Source organism: Ylistrum balloti, unplaced genomic scaffold (assembly GCF_031769215.1).
Source record: "Ylistrum balloti isolate Yb309-2 unplaced genomic scaffold, AGI_CSIRO_Ybal_v1 Utg370010, whole genome shotgun sequence".
Classification (NCBI taxonomy): Eukaryota; Metazoa; Mollusca; class Bivalvia; order Pectinida; family Pectinidae; genus Ylistrum; species Ylistrum balloti.
In genome coordinates, this window is record NW_026782083.1 from 1,737,592 (window position 1) to 1,757,442 (window position 19,851).

General features: G+C 35.3%; 1 protein-coding gene across 1 annotated transcript in view; it reads right to left on the reverse strand.

The window, feature by feature from the left end:
• Window positions 1–1,479: 1,479 nt before the first annotated feature.
• Window positions 1,480–19,851, reverse strand: part of LOC132548468 (alpha-1,6-mannosyl-glycoprotein 4-beta-N-acetylglucosaminyltransferase-like) — a 46,139-nt gene continuing 27,767 nt past the window's right edge. Inside the window, exons 3-5 of the mRNA XM_060212340.1 lie at window positions 11,354–11,409; window positions 10,639–10,756; window positions 1,480–2,651 (exon numbers count right to left, since the gene is read on the reverse strand). Of these exons, the coding sequence (XP_060068323.1) occupies window positions 1,480–2,651; window positions 10,639–10,756; window positions 11,354–11,409 (1,346 nt within the window). The remainder of the gene's footprint in view (window positions 2,652–10,638; window positions 10,757–11,353; window positions 11,410–19,851) is intronic.

A 19,851-nucleotide genomic window follows, 5' to 3' on the forward strand; every position in this document is an offset into this window, starting at 1 on the left:
TGAAAATTAGAAGTTTGAGTTGATATGATGACATCTCGGCATTAATCATTATCAGAAGACAAACAGACACGCTTAAACAACACATTTATAACATGAATGATCCGAAGACCTATTTTCAATGTTCCTTTTTTTTCTGATACTGTATCTGTAACCACTCGTTATGTCCTATTAAAACCTATGGCACCACCATTGTCACCAATGACGAGTCTCCAGTTGGACACAAGTTATCGGCGCGAGTTCATAATGACGATCATTACAGGTACATTGAAAATTACATACTCAACACATAGGAGGATATTGCGTAAGGTGAACTCTGGACAATCCTTGGACGAAGGAGGAGGCAGTGCTATACAATACCTTTTATATCACATATCTAGTAATATCTGACAATATTACCCTGAAAAGTTCTCGACAAATTTCAGATATGAAATACTGCTTTAACTGACACATCCAAGAATGACCTTGCAGTTTTTAGATTGCACATAGCATTTCTTTGCACCATATTCACAAACAAAATCAATAAATAAGTTAGCAGTAGATAAAACGTATACCAGATGGTACAAGTTTGATACATAATATTTCATTTGATGTTGGTTGTACACGTATTAGTCATCAAGGCTAACTGGACCGGGCACTTCATTTCTTACTTTTGTTTCTTCCTATTCATTAAATATCAAGAAAAATAAACAAACAAAATAAAATATGTCCATACGCATTAACAGCAATACGTCACTGTGAAAATTGCAACTTCTTTGATGATCAAACATTACGTCATAGTGAAAATTGCAACTTCTTTGATGATCAAACATTACGTCAAAGTGAAAATTGCGATTTCTTTGATGATCAATCATTACGTCACAGTGAATATTGCGATTTCTTTGATGATCAACCATTACGTCAAAGTGAAAATTGCAATTTCTCTGATGATCAACCATTACGTCACAGTGAAAATTGCAATTTCTCTGATGATCAACCATTACGTCACAGTGAAAATTGCAATTTCTCTGATGATCAAACATTACGTCACAGTGAAAACTGCAATTTCTCTAATGATCAACCATTACGTCACAGTGAAAATTGCAATTTCTCTGATGATCAACCATTACGTCACAGTGAAAATTGCAATTTCTCTGATGATCAACCATTACGTCACAGTGAAAATTGCAATTTCTCTGATGATCAACCATTACGTCACAGTGAAAATTGCAATTTCTCTGATGATCAAACATTACGTCACAGTGAAAACTGCAATTTCTCTAATGATAACCATTACGTCACAGTGAAAATTGCAATTTCTCTGATGATCAAACATTACGTCACTGTGAAAATTGCAATTTCTCTGATGATCAAACATTACGTCACTGCGAAAATTGCAATTTCTCTGATGATCAACCATTACGTCACTGCGAAAATTGCAATTTCTCTGATGATCAACCATTACGTCAATGTGAAAATTGCAATTTCTCTGATGATCAAACATTACGTCACTGTGAAAATTGCAATTTCTCTGATGATCAACCATTCCTTCTGAGCTTTGGTCAGCTCGATGGATATACATCCCACGTTATATAGAGGCATGCTCATATTTTGCGCTTTAGAATCAAAGTCTCCCGTGCGATTAAAAGTCCCGAACATCTCCCTGTTCTCACAAGCTTCATGAGCAGTATGACTGGAATTACTCACTTTAGATATTTTTAAAGCTGCGTTTAATAAAATATCTTTAGGATTTTTTGGATACCCAGAATCGACATAAATACGACTGATATTTACAGGTTTATGAAAGGATATCCTGTAATAGTCACCTAAATTTGGACTCAGTCCCCAGAAAAACTTGTTACTCAGATCGTAAGCATACTCAGGTTTGAGGTTATCATATACTTCTATAGAGGTGAAGATATCTGCTGGCGGATTCTTCTGATAGAATTTTTTCCTGTCTGTACCTGTCCTGTCTCGAAAGCTTTTATCCACTAAAAATTGTTTCTTGTCCTTCAACGATGAGATGACGCCACGATGTTGAAACAAAGACGGCTTCATTAAAATGTCCTTAAACTGTGTTTTAATTTTTTTCATATAATTTATCAACAAATCACCGGGCTGCTCAGAATAGAACATGAGAAGAAATTCCCCAATGGACTGTAAGTCCCCTGCTTGAAACAATTTACCAATGAATCCCAAGTGAGAGAACTGAATGCAGAACCATTTTATCTTCGGTGGTCTAGTCTTAATGAACCGTTTTACTTGAGTTAAATACGATTTTGCTGTCAGTACGTCATCTTCTAGCTGCATATAGTACTGTGACAAATTTTTACTGTACAGGAACATGTACGCGTAGTCAATATTCTGTTTGCTTCTCCAGGCAACACGTGTTTCAGAATCATTGAAGTTTCTGTCGAGTTTACTAAAGTCCGGATAGTACTGATGGTCCGGGTGCACTATCTGCATAAACCCTGAATCAACATGTTCTTTATAAGTGTCGTAAAGCTTCTTAGCCCTTCTTGTGATCGTGTCATGGTCCTGATCCGCCAGGAAAACAAGGATAATGACCTCCTTACGCTCCTTCACCTGTGTGTTCTTTACAAGGGAGATAATAGTGTCCTCCAGATAGTCAACACCTTCTCTCTCCACGGAGGGTATACCGATTGTCAAGTAACCTTCAATGTAAACAAACAGGATCAATAGTTACATTTTATCTGACATCATAATCATAGAATTCATGGAGATCACAAAATTCAGTACATCATTTCAATTAGTCTACAAAGGAAAACATACTTTCAAGGTATGTAGAAAAAAACCCACACATATATCAAATTCTTCATGGAAATCCTCTATATTGTTCGATAAAACCATCATAATGATTTTATTCGAACTAGTAATGATATCTAAAATGGCCATTTTCTTTTCTCTGTCTGGTCTAATTTTTTAGTTTCCCTTGTACATTCTTCAATGTATTTTTTCTTTGTGATAAGACCCTGTTTAAATGTTGATAGTTTCTTGTTAATTTTAACAAAGTATACCAGTTGACAAAATGTTGGGTTCACCGTAAATCAGACTATATCCTTAAACATAACACAGGACGAATATTTAATAAATCCTAGAGATGTGGCAGAGAACCACCTCGACGTGTTGCAAGTTCTAAATCTAGAATTGTTGACGAGATACGGTTTTAATCCTATGAGGTTTTCATCCAAGAACTTTGACCGATTAGTCCGCACCATTCCAATTTTTGGAAGTCCTCAAATTAAAACCAAATTTTAGGATTGAATGTTACTTTCATTTCATTTTCAAGGTATTCGGATTGAAAACATCCTATGTGTTCTCACGAGAGAAGGGTTTATTTCCATCTATTAGACTGTTTCAGAAAAAATTCAGTTTTTGGTGTTAAAAAAAAGAAAATATTCACAACCCTAATTTAAATTAAAACTAAGGCGAATATGAGCCAAAAGAGAATAAAACGGAGAGTCTTGGAAAAGTACAAGGAAAAAAGAATAAGGTCGGGTGTTTCCGGAAGAGTAAGCGTCTTTTACTTAATCAACGGCACTTGCCATGTAAATCTTTGTCAGTCCAAGCAAGTAATGACACATTCACGGACCGACAGGCAAACTAACGAGCATCAATCACGTCCAGCTTCATATCACACAAATAAATGGAATATTTGTCCATAAGATAACAATGACCAGCGTGTCCCCAAACTCTTTATCAGCCTGCATCTCTTGGCACCTTGTATCTGTGCTTTGTTTGTTATCAGATCATCTGCGTTTTAGTTCCGTTAAACAGTTTGTAGAAATTAACAAAACTAAAGCTGAATGTATTCATCATGATATCTATGTTTGAGCATCCCAACGCACATTTCAATTTCTGAATTTCACGAAATGTTTACAATTGAATGTACTAATTTATTCAGCTATGTTAAAAGATCCGTTTAGCTATCTATGTCTGATCATCATATACACACATTTCAGCTTCAAAATTTTTATTAATTGAGGTATGTTAAAGCTCTCTGTTGAGCTCGGTGTTGAGCCTAGTTCTACTTCCATAACAGTTACTTGTGACTTAGATGGTTGTCACAACGTAATCACACCTCATCCTTTTGTACCCTGACCTTTAATCCCTCCAACAACATCCGAGAAAAATTGTACCTCAAAAGGAATGCAGCGCACAATGAACCGATCTCAGACTTCGCTGACGATATAGCAATGAAAGGACATTATATACATACAACATAAGAAAATAATTTGTAAAGAACTATTGCTTATAAAATACGTAATAAAAAGTTGTCTATCTTATGTGTACCAAGTGTGGAAACAAACCGATGGCTATACGCTATAACGGTCTCAACTCTAAGACCGTTGGCGAAGTTGTGAAGAACGGTATACACAGTACATTAGCATTAAACATTGGTTTTATTGTGTGACAAAATCTCCCGTGTAAATCAACGTTTACATTATTTTTAATAAATGTAGGTGTCTATACAAATAGATCAAATATATAATTATGTCTTCTGTCAAAAATCAAGACTAACAAAGAACGTCAAAGTGTTTACTTTCAGGACCCAGTTCTCTAATGGCATAAGTTTACAATATCGCGTATTGAAAGTAAGAACACGCATTTCATGTACATGAGTTCCTAAGGATCAATTGGAGACTGTGATTATATAAATATTTTCAGAAGTCTTTCAACATTAACAAAAGCTCCAGTATTTAACTGAATCAAAACTGAATGTTCGTGTCAATGGTTTTGTCTGTTAAAATTTCAAGTTACCGGCCCTGGTGTCGTTTAAAGTGTGACAACATTGACAACTTTGTCTTTCATTCCTGAACACGAAAGCATTCCTTGTTTTAAATCCTTTATGTATTAAAAGGTATAGATAATTTATCTCAAATATTAACACGTGCAATCTTTATTATTTTAATTATACCAGTGTCAATAATATCAATTTCATGTTTACTTAGCTTTAAAATTGGACCACAGTGACTACACTATACAAATAGACGTTGAATAACGATAACATGTAAATCAAGGTAAATCCAAGAAGGAAAATAAGTGAGAGACTGTTTCTTTGATACTAACGTGACTGTGAGCTAACGGAAGGTCATCACTTGAACACGTATCATGAACTATTTTGACTAAGTGTTTTCGCAAACGACTTTCCATTAATGCATTGTTTGTCATATAATTAATAGCGTGAGATGTTTATTATACGGCCGTAATTTAAGTATGCAAATCTCCTCTATCTAGAATTGGTGAAAAAAAGTATACATAGATCCCCATGACGTATTGGTGTTACTATGCCATCAAATCTAACAATCATCATGTTCACCATGGGGAAGTAACAAGAAATAAATGATGCATTAATGAGCATGAAATCACAGCAGTATGCAGATAAAGCTGGAATGTAACTATCATGGAAAGAGAAGTTTCTATCAGAAAACGAAATTACCCAACTTGTCATGAAAATAAGGTCTTGTTGGTTCTTGACTAGTAGCTTGAGAACTAGATAACCTTAATAACATGAAATATATTAGATTTTCCTTTTTCATTTTCAAAATAACACTACATATGTATTTGAGTATATCAAGTGTACTTTCAACACATGTTTTATATCCCTGTCTAATATTCGACTCCTGTCACTCTAAACTGTTAGCAAATGTGTGTGTGTGTGTGTGTGTGTGTGTGTGTGCGTGTGTGTTTGAGCGTGCGTGTGTAAACTAGTCGTCCCTACACTATTCATTCAAATACCATGCATGTAACAATGACGTTATCTTACAGAAATCCAATATAACGCAATATATATATGGTTTAATGGGGTTTAAAAATGCTGTTATATGTTTTGATGATATATGTTGAGTGGAACAGCTGCCTGCACTTCCGTTTCAACGTACGCTTTAATGGAACTTTTATATATCATACCTTTGAGAACACAACATCATTCATAGTGAAATATAATTACAAAATGCGAATCAAATCAATGTCTTTTATGATGCATTTGTAAAGGCGTTGAAGTTTGAAAGTATCTGTCATTTGATTAACGAGCAAAGATCAATTAACCCAATGTCACCTGAAAGGTTCTGAATACCACTCGAATTGTATTCCTTCCTCACGGATTGTCTGTACTATGTCTTCATCTGAAGCGCTATGTGAAATCCTAATCAAGGACTCCATCTATGATAAACGGATCACAAGGGATATGATCCTTAACAGTTTCTAGGAATCCCCAACAGAATAGCAGGCAAGCATTATTCATTTTCCACGAGTCGTGTCATTAGTATGCAGAACGGAATTATTGTGTCCCAAGCTAGAAATGTCGTATATTACAACAAAACACACTACTAAGGCTTGGATGTGAACGTCCCTTCGGATATTCAATCAACTGAACAAAAACTCGTTGCTAAGCATGTCGATGAATAATCCAGTCCATCAAATCGATTTCGGAATTGCACATGGCCACAGTTTTATATGAAATATCATACAAACAATTATCTTGATTACATTACATATTAACCATTGCTCATAAAAATCCAATGTAATTTTGTAACGTATTGGATAGTTGGGTGAGGAAACGACGTATCCCCTTGATAGTTCCGCCCTCTAAACCTAATCATACAATATATTATTAACTTGATACAAGTATACGTTTTCGATCGCATTCCACCGATGAAGGAGGCTCTGTTTCCATTTGACTACGGATATATCGCCTCACACCATCACATATTTTCTCTCGAGTTATACAGAACATGTCACACATCAATATGTTTTACCACCGATATACAGCAACTGTAGTCAGACATCCACCGTTTATGTTCTCGAACGCTACTAAATAATACTATTGTCATACAATCAGTTATTTAAGTATCGAAGTTGAACCGATAACATATTCTCAAAGGGAAACTCGCGTATTGTTTTACATTCATATGAATATCATCTGGGTGTCAGATAAATATAATGATGTCCTTTTTTATTTTCCACATGGATTACATTTACATTGACAATAAATACAATCACGTAACAGTTCAATAAGTATATTTACTTTTCAGATGAAATTTTAAAAAATACGCTCGAAATTTGTGGCACCAAAATGTCGACATATTATAATTTTGCAATTCAGAACTATCTTAACTACCTTAATATCTATTAATACAATCCATATTGGTACTGAGATAATCATAATAGGAGGTCATGATACAGCATGTAAATATGAGATAATAATATCATACCACAATGATTATTCACAAGCAAAGTGAACCAATTGATCATTAAATATGTTTGAATATTCCCATTATACAACAATTAATGTAAGAATTCAACAGCTGATATCTTGAATCTGAATCATTCAACTATTAAAAGTGCTGAATTTCAGCATGAATTCTCTGCCATGTTTTCTAACACCATGTAACTGAGTCCAATATTGTCAAAATGAGAATCAGCCCAACGTTGATATAATGACTGATGGTGATGATGATGTTTTGAATAAAAAGAATTGAATTTAGAGATTAAGTAATGATTCACTTGAACTAAACACCGGAAGTTACATCAATGTTTAAAACCCACTGTATTAGCAAGATAGACGTCGATCCTGATTTGTCATTAAAAAGGAAGTTAGTATCATTCAACTAATCACAATGAGGAATTTGATCAATTCATATAATTGTATGACACCGAATTTCATATACTCAGCGACAAATAACGATGTTGGATGTTGATCCGTATGTATAAACAACTGGCTTTCTCGCCTACTGAGCCGAAAGAAGTAAAAAGGATCACGCACGAACGATGATACTACAACTTTAAACGTACAATATTTTTAATGATATTACCACACAATAGATTTAATCTTAGATAAGTATCTCACGAACACATGAGGCATTTACTGTGGCCTCCGCACGGAGATTTCTTCGATATTTAGGTCATTGCATGCAGACAGCGAGAAATTTTTCTTTTGTTGTTACGAAAGAAGTTATCGATAACAGTCGAACTTAAAAAGCACTCTAGGTTTAGAGGATTTTACTTTTTTCCCATTCATATTCGTGTTTCAGGTTTATGAATCGAGTCTTCAACTAATTCATTTTGACGAGCCTTAAATGAAAAACGACAAGTTTCTTATTTCACCATATTTAATGAAAACGAGTATAAGATTTTGTTTATGACATCGCTTATTTTTAAACTGTTTGAGAAAGTACACTTGCTAACGGTTGAAGTGCACGGGAGGGAGTCGAATATTCGACAGGAAAATCAAACATGTGTTGAAAGTTCACTTGCTCACAGGTAACGGAACGGGAGTGAGTAGAATATTCGACAGGGATAGCAAACGTGTGTTGAAAGTACATGTGGTAACGGTTTAGGCGCACGGGATGGAGTCGAATATTCGACAAGGATATCAAACATGTGTTGAAAGTTCACTTGCTCTCAGGTAACGGAATGGGAGTGAGTCGAATATTCGACAGGAATATCAAACATGTGTTGAAAGTTCACTTGCTCACAGGTAACGGAACGGGAGTGAGTCGAATATTCGACAGGGGTAGCAAACGTTTGTTGAAAGTTCACTTGCTCACAGGTAACGGAACGGAAGGGAGTCGTTTATTTGACAGGGATATCAAACGTGTGTTGAAAGTATATTTGTTAAGGCGTTTCCAGTACGGGAGGGAGTCGGAAGTTCACAAGAGGGAGAAAACATGATCTGTCGTCAACGAACATATATGATATCCTACTGAAATAAAATGTATTTCCAGACCGTTACGTTATGAAACTGTGGCAGAAATAATCAACACTAGCAACTGATTCATAAACTTATTTTTGTATCATGAAGGAAATTTTTTACTTTTTGTGTTAGTAAGTGCTTCTTGCAAATTGAAGCAATGAGAAATGAACATGGTTGTACTTGTGCTCCCAGGAGATGGATACCCCCTCCCCACGAAAAAAACCTGTTGTGAGTGGGCTAACATTATACAATGTTTCTAAACATAGGTAATGCATACGCGCTAATCAATCACAGGAAAACGTGTATTCGTTGCAGCTTCTGCAATGATACACAAATCGATGAGGGTTGTCTTTATTCAGGCAAAGTCGCTATGTTGCCATGGTATTCGTAAAAATGCTTTATGATTCATTGAAACCATGCTTAGAGCTTCCGAATCAGCTTGAACCACAAACCATTTAGGTTTCCAATAACAATATTAACCAATATTGATGTGGTATAAAATATTGTTATAGAGATCTGCCGCGCCCGAATAGTTTATATTTAATCAATACAATTTACAGCCAGACACGTATCAATGTTGATCAATATAGTATAGGTTCCATATCATGACAGTTTGATATCAAATTTCAGACAACTGTTATAAGTCATTTTCAATAAACATAAACTTGTCTGGTGAGTTAATGATTACGTGTCAGCGCCGCATTATCACCAGACAAATGGAGCTACACCATGCTCAGTTTGACACAGCTTTACTTTCATAGAATGGATTCGAGTGTCATATTGACAGCGACTCCCCCGTCTAGGGACAGATGATGTACTTTCTTTAAAGTCTGTTTCTTAATCTCCATGGTCATGCTCGACAAACAAACACCAACCAATTGTAAACATTATGAATGAAATATTGAAATAATGTGCAACTTAAACTCGAGGAGCTTGACTTTATCAAAGATTAATTGGGAATATACAGCAAATTAATGCCGGGAGGCAGAACGGCTTTTTATTTCATTTATTCCAATTTGTTGTTGGTAAATTAATCGTCTGGAAATAAATAGCTGTATCTGCGATTTACGTATTGTATTAAATTAATAGTATATTTGTATTGGGAAGTGATAATACGCTGTACATTCGAACTGAACTTACAGAATGAAGTGATTTCTCAGAAATGGCAGACAAATGAATGAACATTCGTTGGAAGATATCGATAAGAGCTTCAAAACCTCAAGATGTAATATTGACTATTTCCCGCGAAACTGTTTGATCATGCATCAGATGTAATGTGTATGTATAAAATAACATTTCGTTGATACTGGCAAAAACATTTGTCGAATTCAGTGTGTCTTGTTCTTGTTTGGTATGAATATTGTGATATAAAATACGACCAATGTCTGTCTACACAATGATATTATATCAAGTACAAATAACAAACGGACATAGTACAGACTTCCATACGCCAATTTGACTCAAAACAATGATCACGGTCACTTAACCTAAAACATGTACCTGTATCACCTTGTAAGTGAGGATTTACAATATGGTGTTGTGGTTGTTGTTGTAGGTGGTGATGCTGATGGTGTTGTGGCTATTGTTGTTTATGGCAGAGTTGACGGTGGTGTTGTTGCCATTGGTGTAGTAGCCGTTGGTGCTGAGGGAGTAGTGGTAGTTGTTTTTGTTGTAGGTTATGGTTGTTTATGTTGACAGTGATATTTCTGTTGATAGTGTGTTGATGGTGACGGTGATGGTACTGTTATTGTTGTGGTAGAGTTGTTGATGTTTGTGTTATTGTTATAGTAATTGTTGTTGTTGGTGATGACGGTGTAATAGTGGTTGTGGTGAATATTCCTGTTTATAGTGTGTTGATGGTTATGGTTCTGTTATTGTTGTAGAGTTGTTGAAGACCTCATACACTATTTTGCGTTATACATTTGTGTACGAGTACGCTTACTTACTTGTGTAATTCCGAAAGCGACCAAATAGTAACGCTCCCTGTCGGTTTATCCGCATGGGAATGGATGGATTGACTTGAAATCTTTCAAAACTGGATTGTCGGTTTCCTCCTCCATCATCCTAAAGCGATTGAAACGTAGACTAATCTTAAGTAATGTATTGACATAATAATTCCAAAAGAAATAGAAAAGCTTAAAGAATACCGCCTTCTTTTTTCATGTCATAATATTCCTTATTTGCAGGAAGGAATTTGTGTAGGGGTTTGAGACAGATCTTGGTAGACACTGCTGATGGACTTTTCGTCCACGACGTTTGCCACGTGCATGCCACGTTTTTATTTATGCAAATAGTGACACGTTTCAGAATATGCATATGTTCTCTTCATTTTTCTTAATTATCAGATATATGGAAATGGAGAAATTCATTGAATTTTGGGTTAGTTCATGTCCCCATCTAGATTTTGATTTTTCTTTTGAGCATCCTAAGCTTAATGATTTGAGCCCTTAAAATCACTGACGAGTCCTAGAAGAATGAAACAGCTGCATGATGTATCATATGTGTGTCATTGTATAATCCTAAACAACATCTGGCATCATTTGTGTATGTTTTGGTTCTGACCTTACACAAAAACGAAGACAAAATTAATACGGGATAGAGTCAACGTGATGATTATTCAGACGACAACTGTTGTATAAGTTACATTGCTGCATTACAAACCTCCAAACTTCCCCTTTTATTCCAACCTCTGGTGATGCCCAATCCGATAGACGTTTCTGAAGGTAAATAAGACAAAAACTTTGAATTCAAACTATTTCCATGGTAAATAATGATACGAAATAGCTAAAGATATAAATAAATCATATTGGAAAACATGCATGCAACAGGTTCTTTACAAATGCCAGATGCCAATTACTTAGAACTAATATCACCACATGGCCTCAGAATCTCACCAGAATGTAACATTTTTACGTCGCTTTCAACATGCTAATGCCTGTCAGTTCATTTTCAGAAAGAAAAATATTTGGTGCTGTGGGTTGTTTTCTGAATCGTCTCAAAGTAAACGTTTGGCATTTGGAAGACATGTAAGCATATTGTCTTACGTTAAAAACATGCTATTACAGTATTTCAAATGAACATTTTATATAGCAGTATTTTAGGTATTAGCATCTTCACAGCGATCGGTGAAATTTTCTGTCCTAATATAGTTACCTTACCGACAAATTAAGTATCTCTTCACTTCTTAACAAAGATTATGAAAATATCGATAAAAAATAGTGTTACTTATTAAATCAGATTTAAGATTTAATAACTACAAGTAGTATTCCCTGTTTAGATAATGTGGATACTGAAAAGTTAATCAGGAGTGAACGTTACGTCAGAAGCAGAGAAACACAATGTTTAATGAAAACAATTATTAAATGTAATGAAAATAAATATAACTTAATTAAGCAGAAGTATCGAGAATGTAAGAAATATATCAAAACTACTGAATCGTAATAAAAACGGGTGTCAGTTTTAAGTTAAGATGTAGGTATCTGATAAAAATAGGAAAATGTTAAACAACTACTAGAACGTTGAGTATAATAAATCAGAAAATAAGACAACGAGTTACCATTCTTTAAGAGGTGTTTTGAGTACGATGTATCTGAAAAGAATACAGTACCTAGTAAAAAATTTTTTCAAAGGTAACAAACAGTACAATTATTCCCTTTCCTGAGCGGTGTTGGGAACACAGTGTTGATAAAACCCAAACATAAGCTACACGAATCACAGTATTGTTCATTTACACTTAAACGGCATTATCATATTGAAACTGGAGAGATGGCAGTGAAAGCTCTCTCCCATAGCTTGTCATTAGAAGCGTTATTTTTCATTGCCTTTTCCGTGTTTAACCGTACGCTACATAACGTATATAAAAATAAAACTGTCCATACGTTTGCTATTTTTGAAAGTAATTGTCTTCCTTCTACAGCAACACTTTGATGTTGTTACCCTTTAAGTTCATAAGGAAGAAACTCACTTTTTATGACGTAACCTATACATTGTATACAGCGTGAAAATCCAATCAATTATTGCCATCGATCAAACCATTAATACAAATAAAAGCATTTGTTCCATTGGTGTGCCAAATTTGAAAAGGTAGCGTTAAAAATCGACATTTCTATAGAAACGTTGTCAAGTTTCTAACTCACCAACATTTACTGTACAAACAAACTGGGTTTGGCCTTTCGGGCCATGTCATCTCGGACGGAAATGTTAGAGTCTAAAAGCAATATAAATATCGATTTTCAACCTGCACATTAAGACGTGGTGACTTTGTCCCATTTAACATCAATGTATTTGATCGTCGGTGTTGCCATGTATTTATCTATAATGTATTTGTTCAAACAGAACTAATTGATCTGGGTTTACAATAACTTTTATGACTGTCAAATAAAACATTGTTGAAACAAATATTAAAACATTCCAGATGATAAAGGTAGGACGAGGGAGTACTCGGGTTACTGAATGGAATTAACTAGATATCAATTAAACAAACAAGCTGTGACTATTCATAAAGCAAGCAGAAAGAATAAAAAATATTCTAGAGAAAATTCCCAAACATGCCTTCCAATGTTATTCTTAGTTCAAGGTATCAAGATCTTGTTCCTAACAGTACAGCTTCAATGACTTGAATATTATGTAAAATAGCGGTAAAATATTCAATAGAAACAACAATAAAAATACTGACATATCAACAGAATCTTAGTAGGAACTCGAATTCGGCGAAACTTTGGCAAAATAGAAACAAAAGCAACACTGATAAGGAGGTTTCTGAAAAAGAAAAAGGAAAAAAGACCGGGTGCTCCGGATGAGTAGGCGTCTTCTGCTTCTTTGACAACACCTGCCATGTAAATCTTGCCCAATTCAAGTTAGTAAAATCACGTTCCCAAATCAGAACTGGTAAAAATCAACGGAACCATTAAGCACAATAACGGGCACCAGACATGCCAATACTTCATTATGCACAATGAAGCCAAATATTTCCCATTTAGAACCGTACGACCACCCTGAACATTCCCATTATTGCCATCAACCTGCATCTTTCTAAGACTTGTGTTATGAATTTGTCTGTCAGATGCCGACATCTTGCTAAAAAACGTGATATTAGGAACAAGCATGTGATATGCGAACACCATAAATTGGGGATGGACGAATACTGCTATCCAGATATGGAAATTCACAATAGGGGAAATGAAATCGTAGAGCCCGATAGAAAGCTATCAGTTTGTTATGTTGTAGGAAAACAATCGATATAAGAGATTGATGTAGAAGAATCTGTCGTGTTCTTTGATGGATATGGTCCATAAATCCCTTATTATTCAGATACAAGACGTCAACAATATATCTTAAAGTGATATTGAAGGACTTGTCAAGGAGATTCATAAGTTTGGTAAAAGTGTACATATAAAATGTTTTTATCTTTAATAGATACATCGATTGAAAACTAGGTTTCGGAGACCACTGTTTCCTTTATCAAAGAAAGAGTACAAATAACGACAGTTCACTATTCGTCGTATGGACGAACGTGTGAAGTCAGCTGTCAAATTGTCACGGCGTGATTTTGTCTGATTACAACTTTATACTGCAGGTAGTCTGAAGGACTTCCCAACTCTGACAGTCTGAATAATCTATAGCTGTATTCTGCAAGTTTTTCACCAAATAGTAAAACGTGCTTGACAAATCGGACTACATAAATTTTTACCTATTTGTCTTTGTTGGGAGTAATTTCAAACCGAGGTGTCCATTAATTAATGATGTATTTTAAACTTTAATTCGAGACATCCTCCTCAGCCATGATGAGGTGTCTTTGAATGTCCGATGTTGATAGTGATTAAACAGTATAATGATATATCACCGCCAACTGAAGAACCAGAAACTAATGCATTATGACGAGACAGGGAGCCTTTTCACTGGATACTGCTAAGGGATAAAAACTATATTGACCATTTTAACGAGATATCATGGCCGTCTTATAATTGACCTTCAGTAAGATGGAAGCTGATACAGCCGATGGGAATGAATGCGCGGATTAATCAGTATAGCCGTTGATCTCGTCATATTGATTTCTTGTTTCGAAAGCAGTCGTGTCCACAATTTTAAAATGTACTACATTGGTATAGTTGTATCATCCAACTGAGGGCGGTTTTTATTGTCGGTGTCTGTGCCGGAGTGTTGTTACATTGCTTTTTATTTCTTGGTGCAAGTTAATCATTGTATAACCACAGATTTTCATGAAATCTTTCAAAATATAAATTTCCTTAGAAGTGTCGTTAGAACAGCAGTGAGCTTAGTTGAAGGGTCATATCATACCGGAAACTGTAGGTGGCGCCACTTGGGTGTCTGACAACGCGAACATAATAGTTTCATAAGGAAATTATCAAATAAATGTTTTTCTTTACTTTTCACAAACATAAATGACATTTTATCTAGATTTCTTACTTCTGTTTTCCTTTTTTAAGCCATGAAATATAGGGTTGCAAGCTGACGTCTCGCATCTATAACCGGTATAAAATATGACAAGACCATTATGTGAAAGCTTAATCGACATGCGTAAACATCGATAAATACAATCAATGTGATGTTGTTTGTGTTTCAGGTTTATTTATAGATCTGGTATAGAAATCATGTAATATTGTTTGTTTCAATTTTATATGCCACCATTTGATATGACATGTATTATCATTAGATTGTAGAAGGAAACAGGTGGAAGTGTATCTTAATTTCATCTCATGATATACATTACATTATTGAATATTCGTATATTTTTACATGATGACTTTCTCTGTGCGTGTTTTATATTAATTTCTGAAGTAATTGTCCTCAGAAGCGGACACGTTTCCATTGTAATGACCATATTCTTCTCTTGGTTCTGAAATAAAGATCTTTGGTTTCAGTTTACATAAAACTGACTTTCTATTCCTTATCGTCACGTATTGAATCTTAACATTATAAAGAGGGTAAAAGCACCTTGACCGTATCTTTAGAATAGAACCTATCTGCTTCGTTGACTAAAGAACACTAACATAATTGCCGGAGAATGATCAAAGGTACAGAAGGCACCAATGCGTTGAGGACATGCAAATTTGATAAGTCTCTCCTATTTGACGTCCATTTATAAAGGTGCTATGTTATCACGTGTTCACATTTATTATTTAATGTTTGTTTTTAGTTTCATGAAAACATCTGAACTGGTAAATTTATTCTATATGGGAAATATCACGCTTCAGTTTTGATACCATTCTAATTGTCTTTCATGCAGAGTATCTGACTGACATTCAACATTGTACACAGATCAGTTCTACTACCCTATCAGTAGACACTAGATATACTGTCCCTGTACATAGATTGTGAAACAAGGACAAACACAACCCATGCATACTGTTAATGTATAACCATTAAAGTACAATAATGACAGTAATTGTTTGGTTTCTCTATATCTACATTCACATATATCACCATGAATTCCATACTCAATTGCTTTTTCAGCTCCTGATCGCCATTGCACTTAACGTATAATTGATAGCCGTAAAGATTTATAATCATTTCAAAGTTAAATCCGACGGAAATTTTGTCCTCTTTAGTAAGATTGAAAGCCGTAAAGATTTATAATCTTTTCAAAGTCAAACCCGACGGAAATTTTGTGCTCTTTAGTAACCACACTAAATATTTATATGCCTCTCACGTTTTCTTGGATTGACATGCCTGTAACGCGACAATGGCGTCCAGAGACTAGAGACTAGCGTCTAGAGACTTCAAGAATTGCAGGTAAAGGCATAACATAAAATTTCTATTACGATACGTCTCGATTGAGATATCGTATCCATCGGGAAAATGCCCAATAAAATCTTATTCAATTTGAACATTGAAAATATTTCAAAGCACGATGAACAGTTCATTGACTACGAGTGTTTGATATGATATCAACGACACATTTCTACAAAGAGATATTGTTATAAAAAAAAGACGCTGATAATGCCATCATATCAATAGTAGCAGCAATATTGTGCTCTGCGTTCTTTATATGCCAAGGGAAATGAAATATATTGCAGAGAAATTTTACGGCGACCGGTAGAGATTACTGGTTTAGAATATCCGCTGGCTACAAACGTATCTTTATGGAAATATACTAAAGTGTTGTTACATGCATTGTTTACAAGAGCTCCTGTTCCTTGATAATCCTAGTGACATTTGTAAATTAGTATATTGTCTACATACTTCACTTGGTATTAAAAGGGCGTCGTTTGGAATTTCGTTCAATCTCTAAAAAGGCGTCTTTGAGAATGTTTAAAAAAGTCAATTTTGAACAATAATGGAACAAGCACAACACATATTAAAGGACCTGTCTCCCATGGGTCTTGATGAAGTAGTCTGCTATTGTCCGTCAATAAAGTTGCCTGGTCAGTCAGTCTCGATATGCCGTGCTTGCCATGCTAAGAGAGGACCTTCTGTCTATCGTATTACAGTATCGATTGATAACCAGGCTGTTCCCATCCCCTGATGATCGACGTAATCTTTTTGCTGCACAAGATTACATAAGAGACCATGGACAATTTCCGGAGAACATAAAATTTCCTGAATCACCACAAATAGTTGTAATCGGCAAATAAATACCATACACTTTTAGATTTTTTTTTCTAGAATGTCGTGATTTTTAGGAAATTGCTCGCGCTACTGAGGCACATTCATTTCACACTTAATAACAAATATAACTTGTGAATCAACAATGAAACAAGCAATTGTCTAGTAAAGTTTCTGTATATTTTGTAGTTTTTAGAAATTGTCCATGGCTCCAAGGTTTCAACAGTTCAACACGAAAGAGAATGAAGTAATGAGACCGTGGTTGGTTATGCTACCATACTACTTGTGTTTGAATAGATTGGTAAAGTGATTTAATAGACTAAGTAGTATCAGCAATAGACAAGTTTCCTCCCAAGAGATCAAATCAATGCAGGCTTAGTTTACTAGTATGAGACTAATGACACTCGGGCACACAGTAACTATGACACAGCAAATGGAATGCGCACGGGGTAAAAACGTTACCATTGATTTGCATAATTTTGTCATTATTTCAAATTGGCATGATTATCTGCCGTGTCTGTATTGATTTCAGTGGTCTTTCTATGCATCTGTCTGTTTCAGCGTCCTCCCCAGAAGCCCCGGGGGAGGGGTAAATTGTTTCAACGTTATCCCAAGAAGTCCCGGGGTAGGAAAACAATCTCATTGTCATCCAGAGAAGTCCTGTTGGGAAAGGAAAGGGAATGGGAGTCGTAGAAACACAGAGTATGACTATTCATCCCAAGACAAGCATCCGGGCTTGTCTTATGTTTATAATTTAATGATCTGCCCCGAGGGATGAGGTCCTTTCTGACCCAAAATGGGGTGAAAGGTTATTATTTCTCAAGCGTTTCATACTTTTTGCTTTATATAGATTTTGATTGTGCTTTGCATCCCGCCTTTTCGAAATGCAGAGTTATTTGCTCTTTTGAACAGATATTGATTCTGTGAAGACTAAATTACCTGTCTTGGTTAAATGTCGCCGCTAGACTGCGCTCCTTGAAACTAGGACAGGTCTTGGTCGCCATTTTAGTCAACATTTTAGTCAACATTTTAGTCAACATTTTGACCAAAACGACGATGATTGGGCATTTCAGTTAACTGTTCTTTAGTTGGATTTCAGCATTGGAATTCCTTCATTTTTACCATGACACTGTGTGTCAGATTAAATGTAGGCAATAATTAGGGAGTATTCGCAATGGTAAATCTATCGAAAGTCATTTGAAAACGGTTAATTTCAAATTGTGATGTTGAAAATAACGGGCATGTCGAACGCCTGCTTGAAAAGTCCATTAGAACAGTCTACATACAGAAAACGGTAAGCGCAATTTTATCATAAATACAGTTTTGGTAACGCACACAAATCTTGGTGCATGCAGCGTGCATACATCGTCCGTACACACGCACTGTACATTAACTGATCCGTCATTATAACTTTTTAAAATTTGCATTTCGACATTTTTCGAAATAACATTAAACCTCTTAAATTTTTTTTTCTAATTAAATCTTTCTATCGTATAGTTTCAAACCTCTAAGAATGGTGAGTGGTGTGCCTCGGGCAATACAAATTATAGGTATACGGATGCATGACAAGTCCGGATCCGTACCGGGTACGTCGCCCGTGCAACATACATAACATCACATTTACCCTGACGGTATGCGATTTTAGATGATTCATTGCCGCGACAGAAACACGTCCATTTAATGTATGCATATACAGGGTATATAATCAATGGGTGTCTACATGCTAAGGCTTGTCACATGTAGCACTTCGTAAACAAAATATTTCAAATTACGATTAATTATAGCTATCCGGTTTGTAGCTGATAAATCTTCATGCGTCCAACCTATATATTTATGGCTTAAATAGGAAATATAATTAGTTGTGCTCTTGTATATTAATAATAATAATATGATAAATAAACCCTATTCCACACGTATCTATAAGTTATTTCTAAACTTATACTAACTACAATAGAACCGCACAACGTGAGCACAAATGTGCGTTAGCTGAATTAACTCGTCCTGTTTTCCTCTCGTGCGCACATCGTGCAGACATCGTGCACTCATCGAACATTATGTAAAGTTGTATGATACCGCAACAGCAGAACAGTTATGTTATATATATTGTACAAACGCGTATTTGACTAAATCGTAGCGATCGCTGACATTTGAATTTTTTCCTCGAAAATTAAAAAAAATCGACATCTTGGATAGGAAAACTCTATGGTAAAATATCAGCTTATCCAAATCCAGTCTAATTCTTACGTCGTTGATTTGCATGAGTGAATTACGTCGTTGTCATACTTTATGACGTTACTCTCACACACAATGACTAACAATGGATACCTGCTCAGGAGAGCAGAAAACATTACGAAACAAAAGGTCCTGACTTCCACCATTATTTGATCTTTATTTATTCTTTAAAAGTTGGATCTTTTTTCTTCTCACCTCTGTTCTGAAGGATACGAAATTCATGTGAAATTTGAGAGAGATCCATTCAGTTCTTCTCAAGAAATGGCGAAGACAAACTTTACTATGCGAAATCCCGAGATGGCCGTCTGTCGGCCATTCTCTTTCTCTGATCAGTTCCAAAATAAAACATCCACAACTAGGAA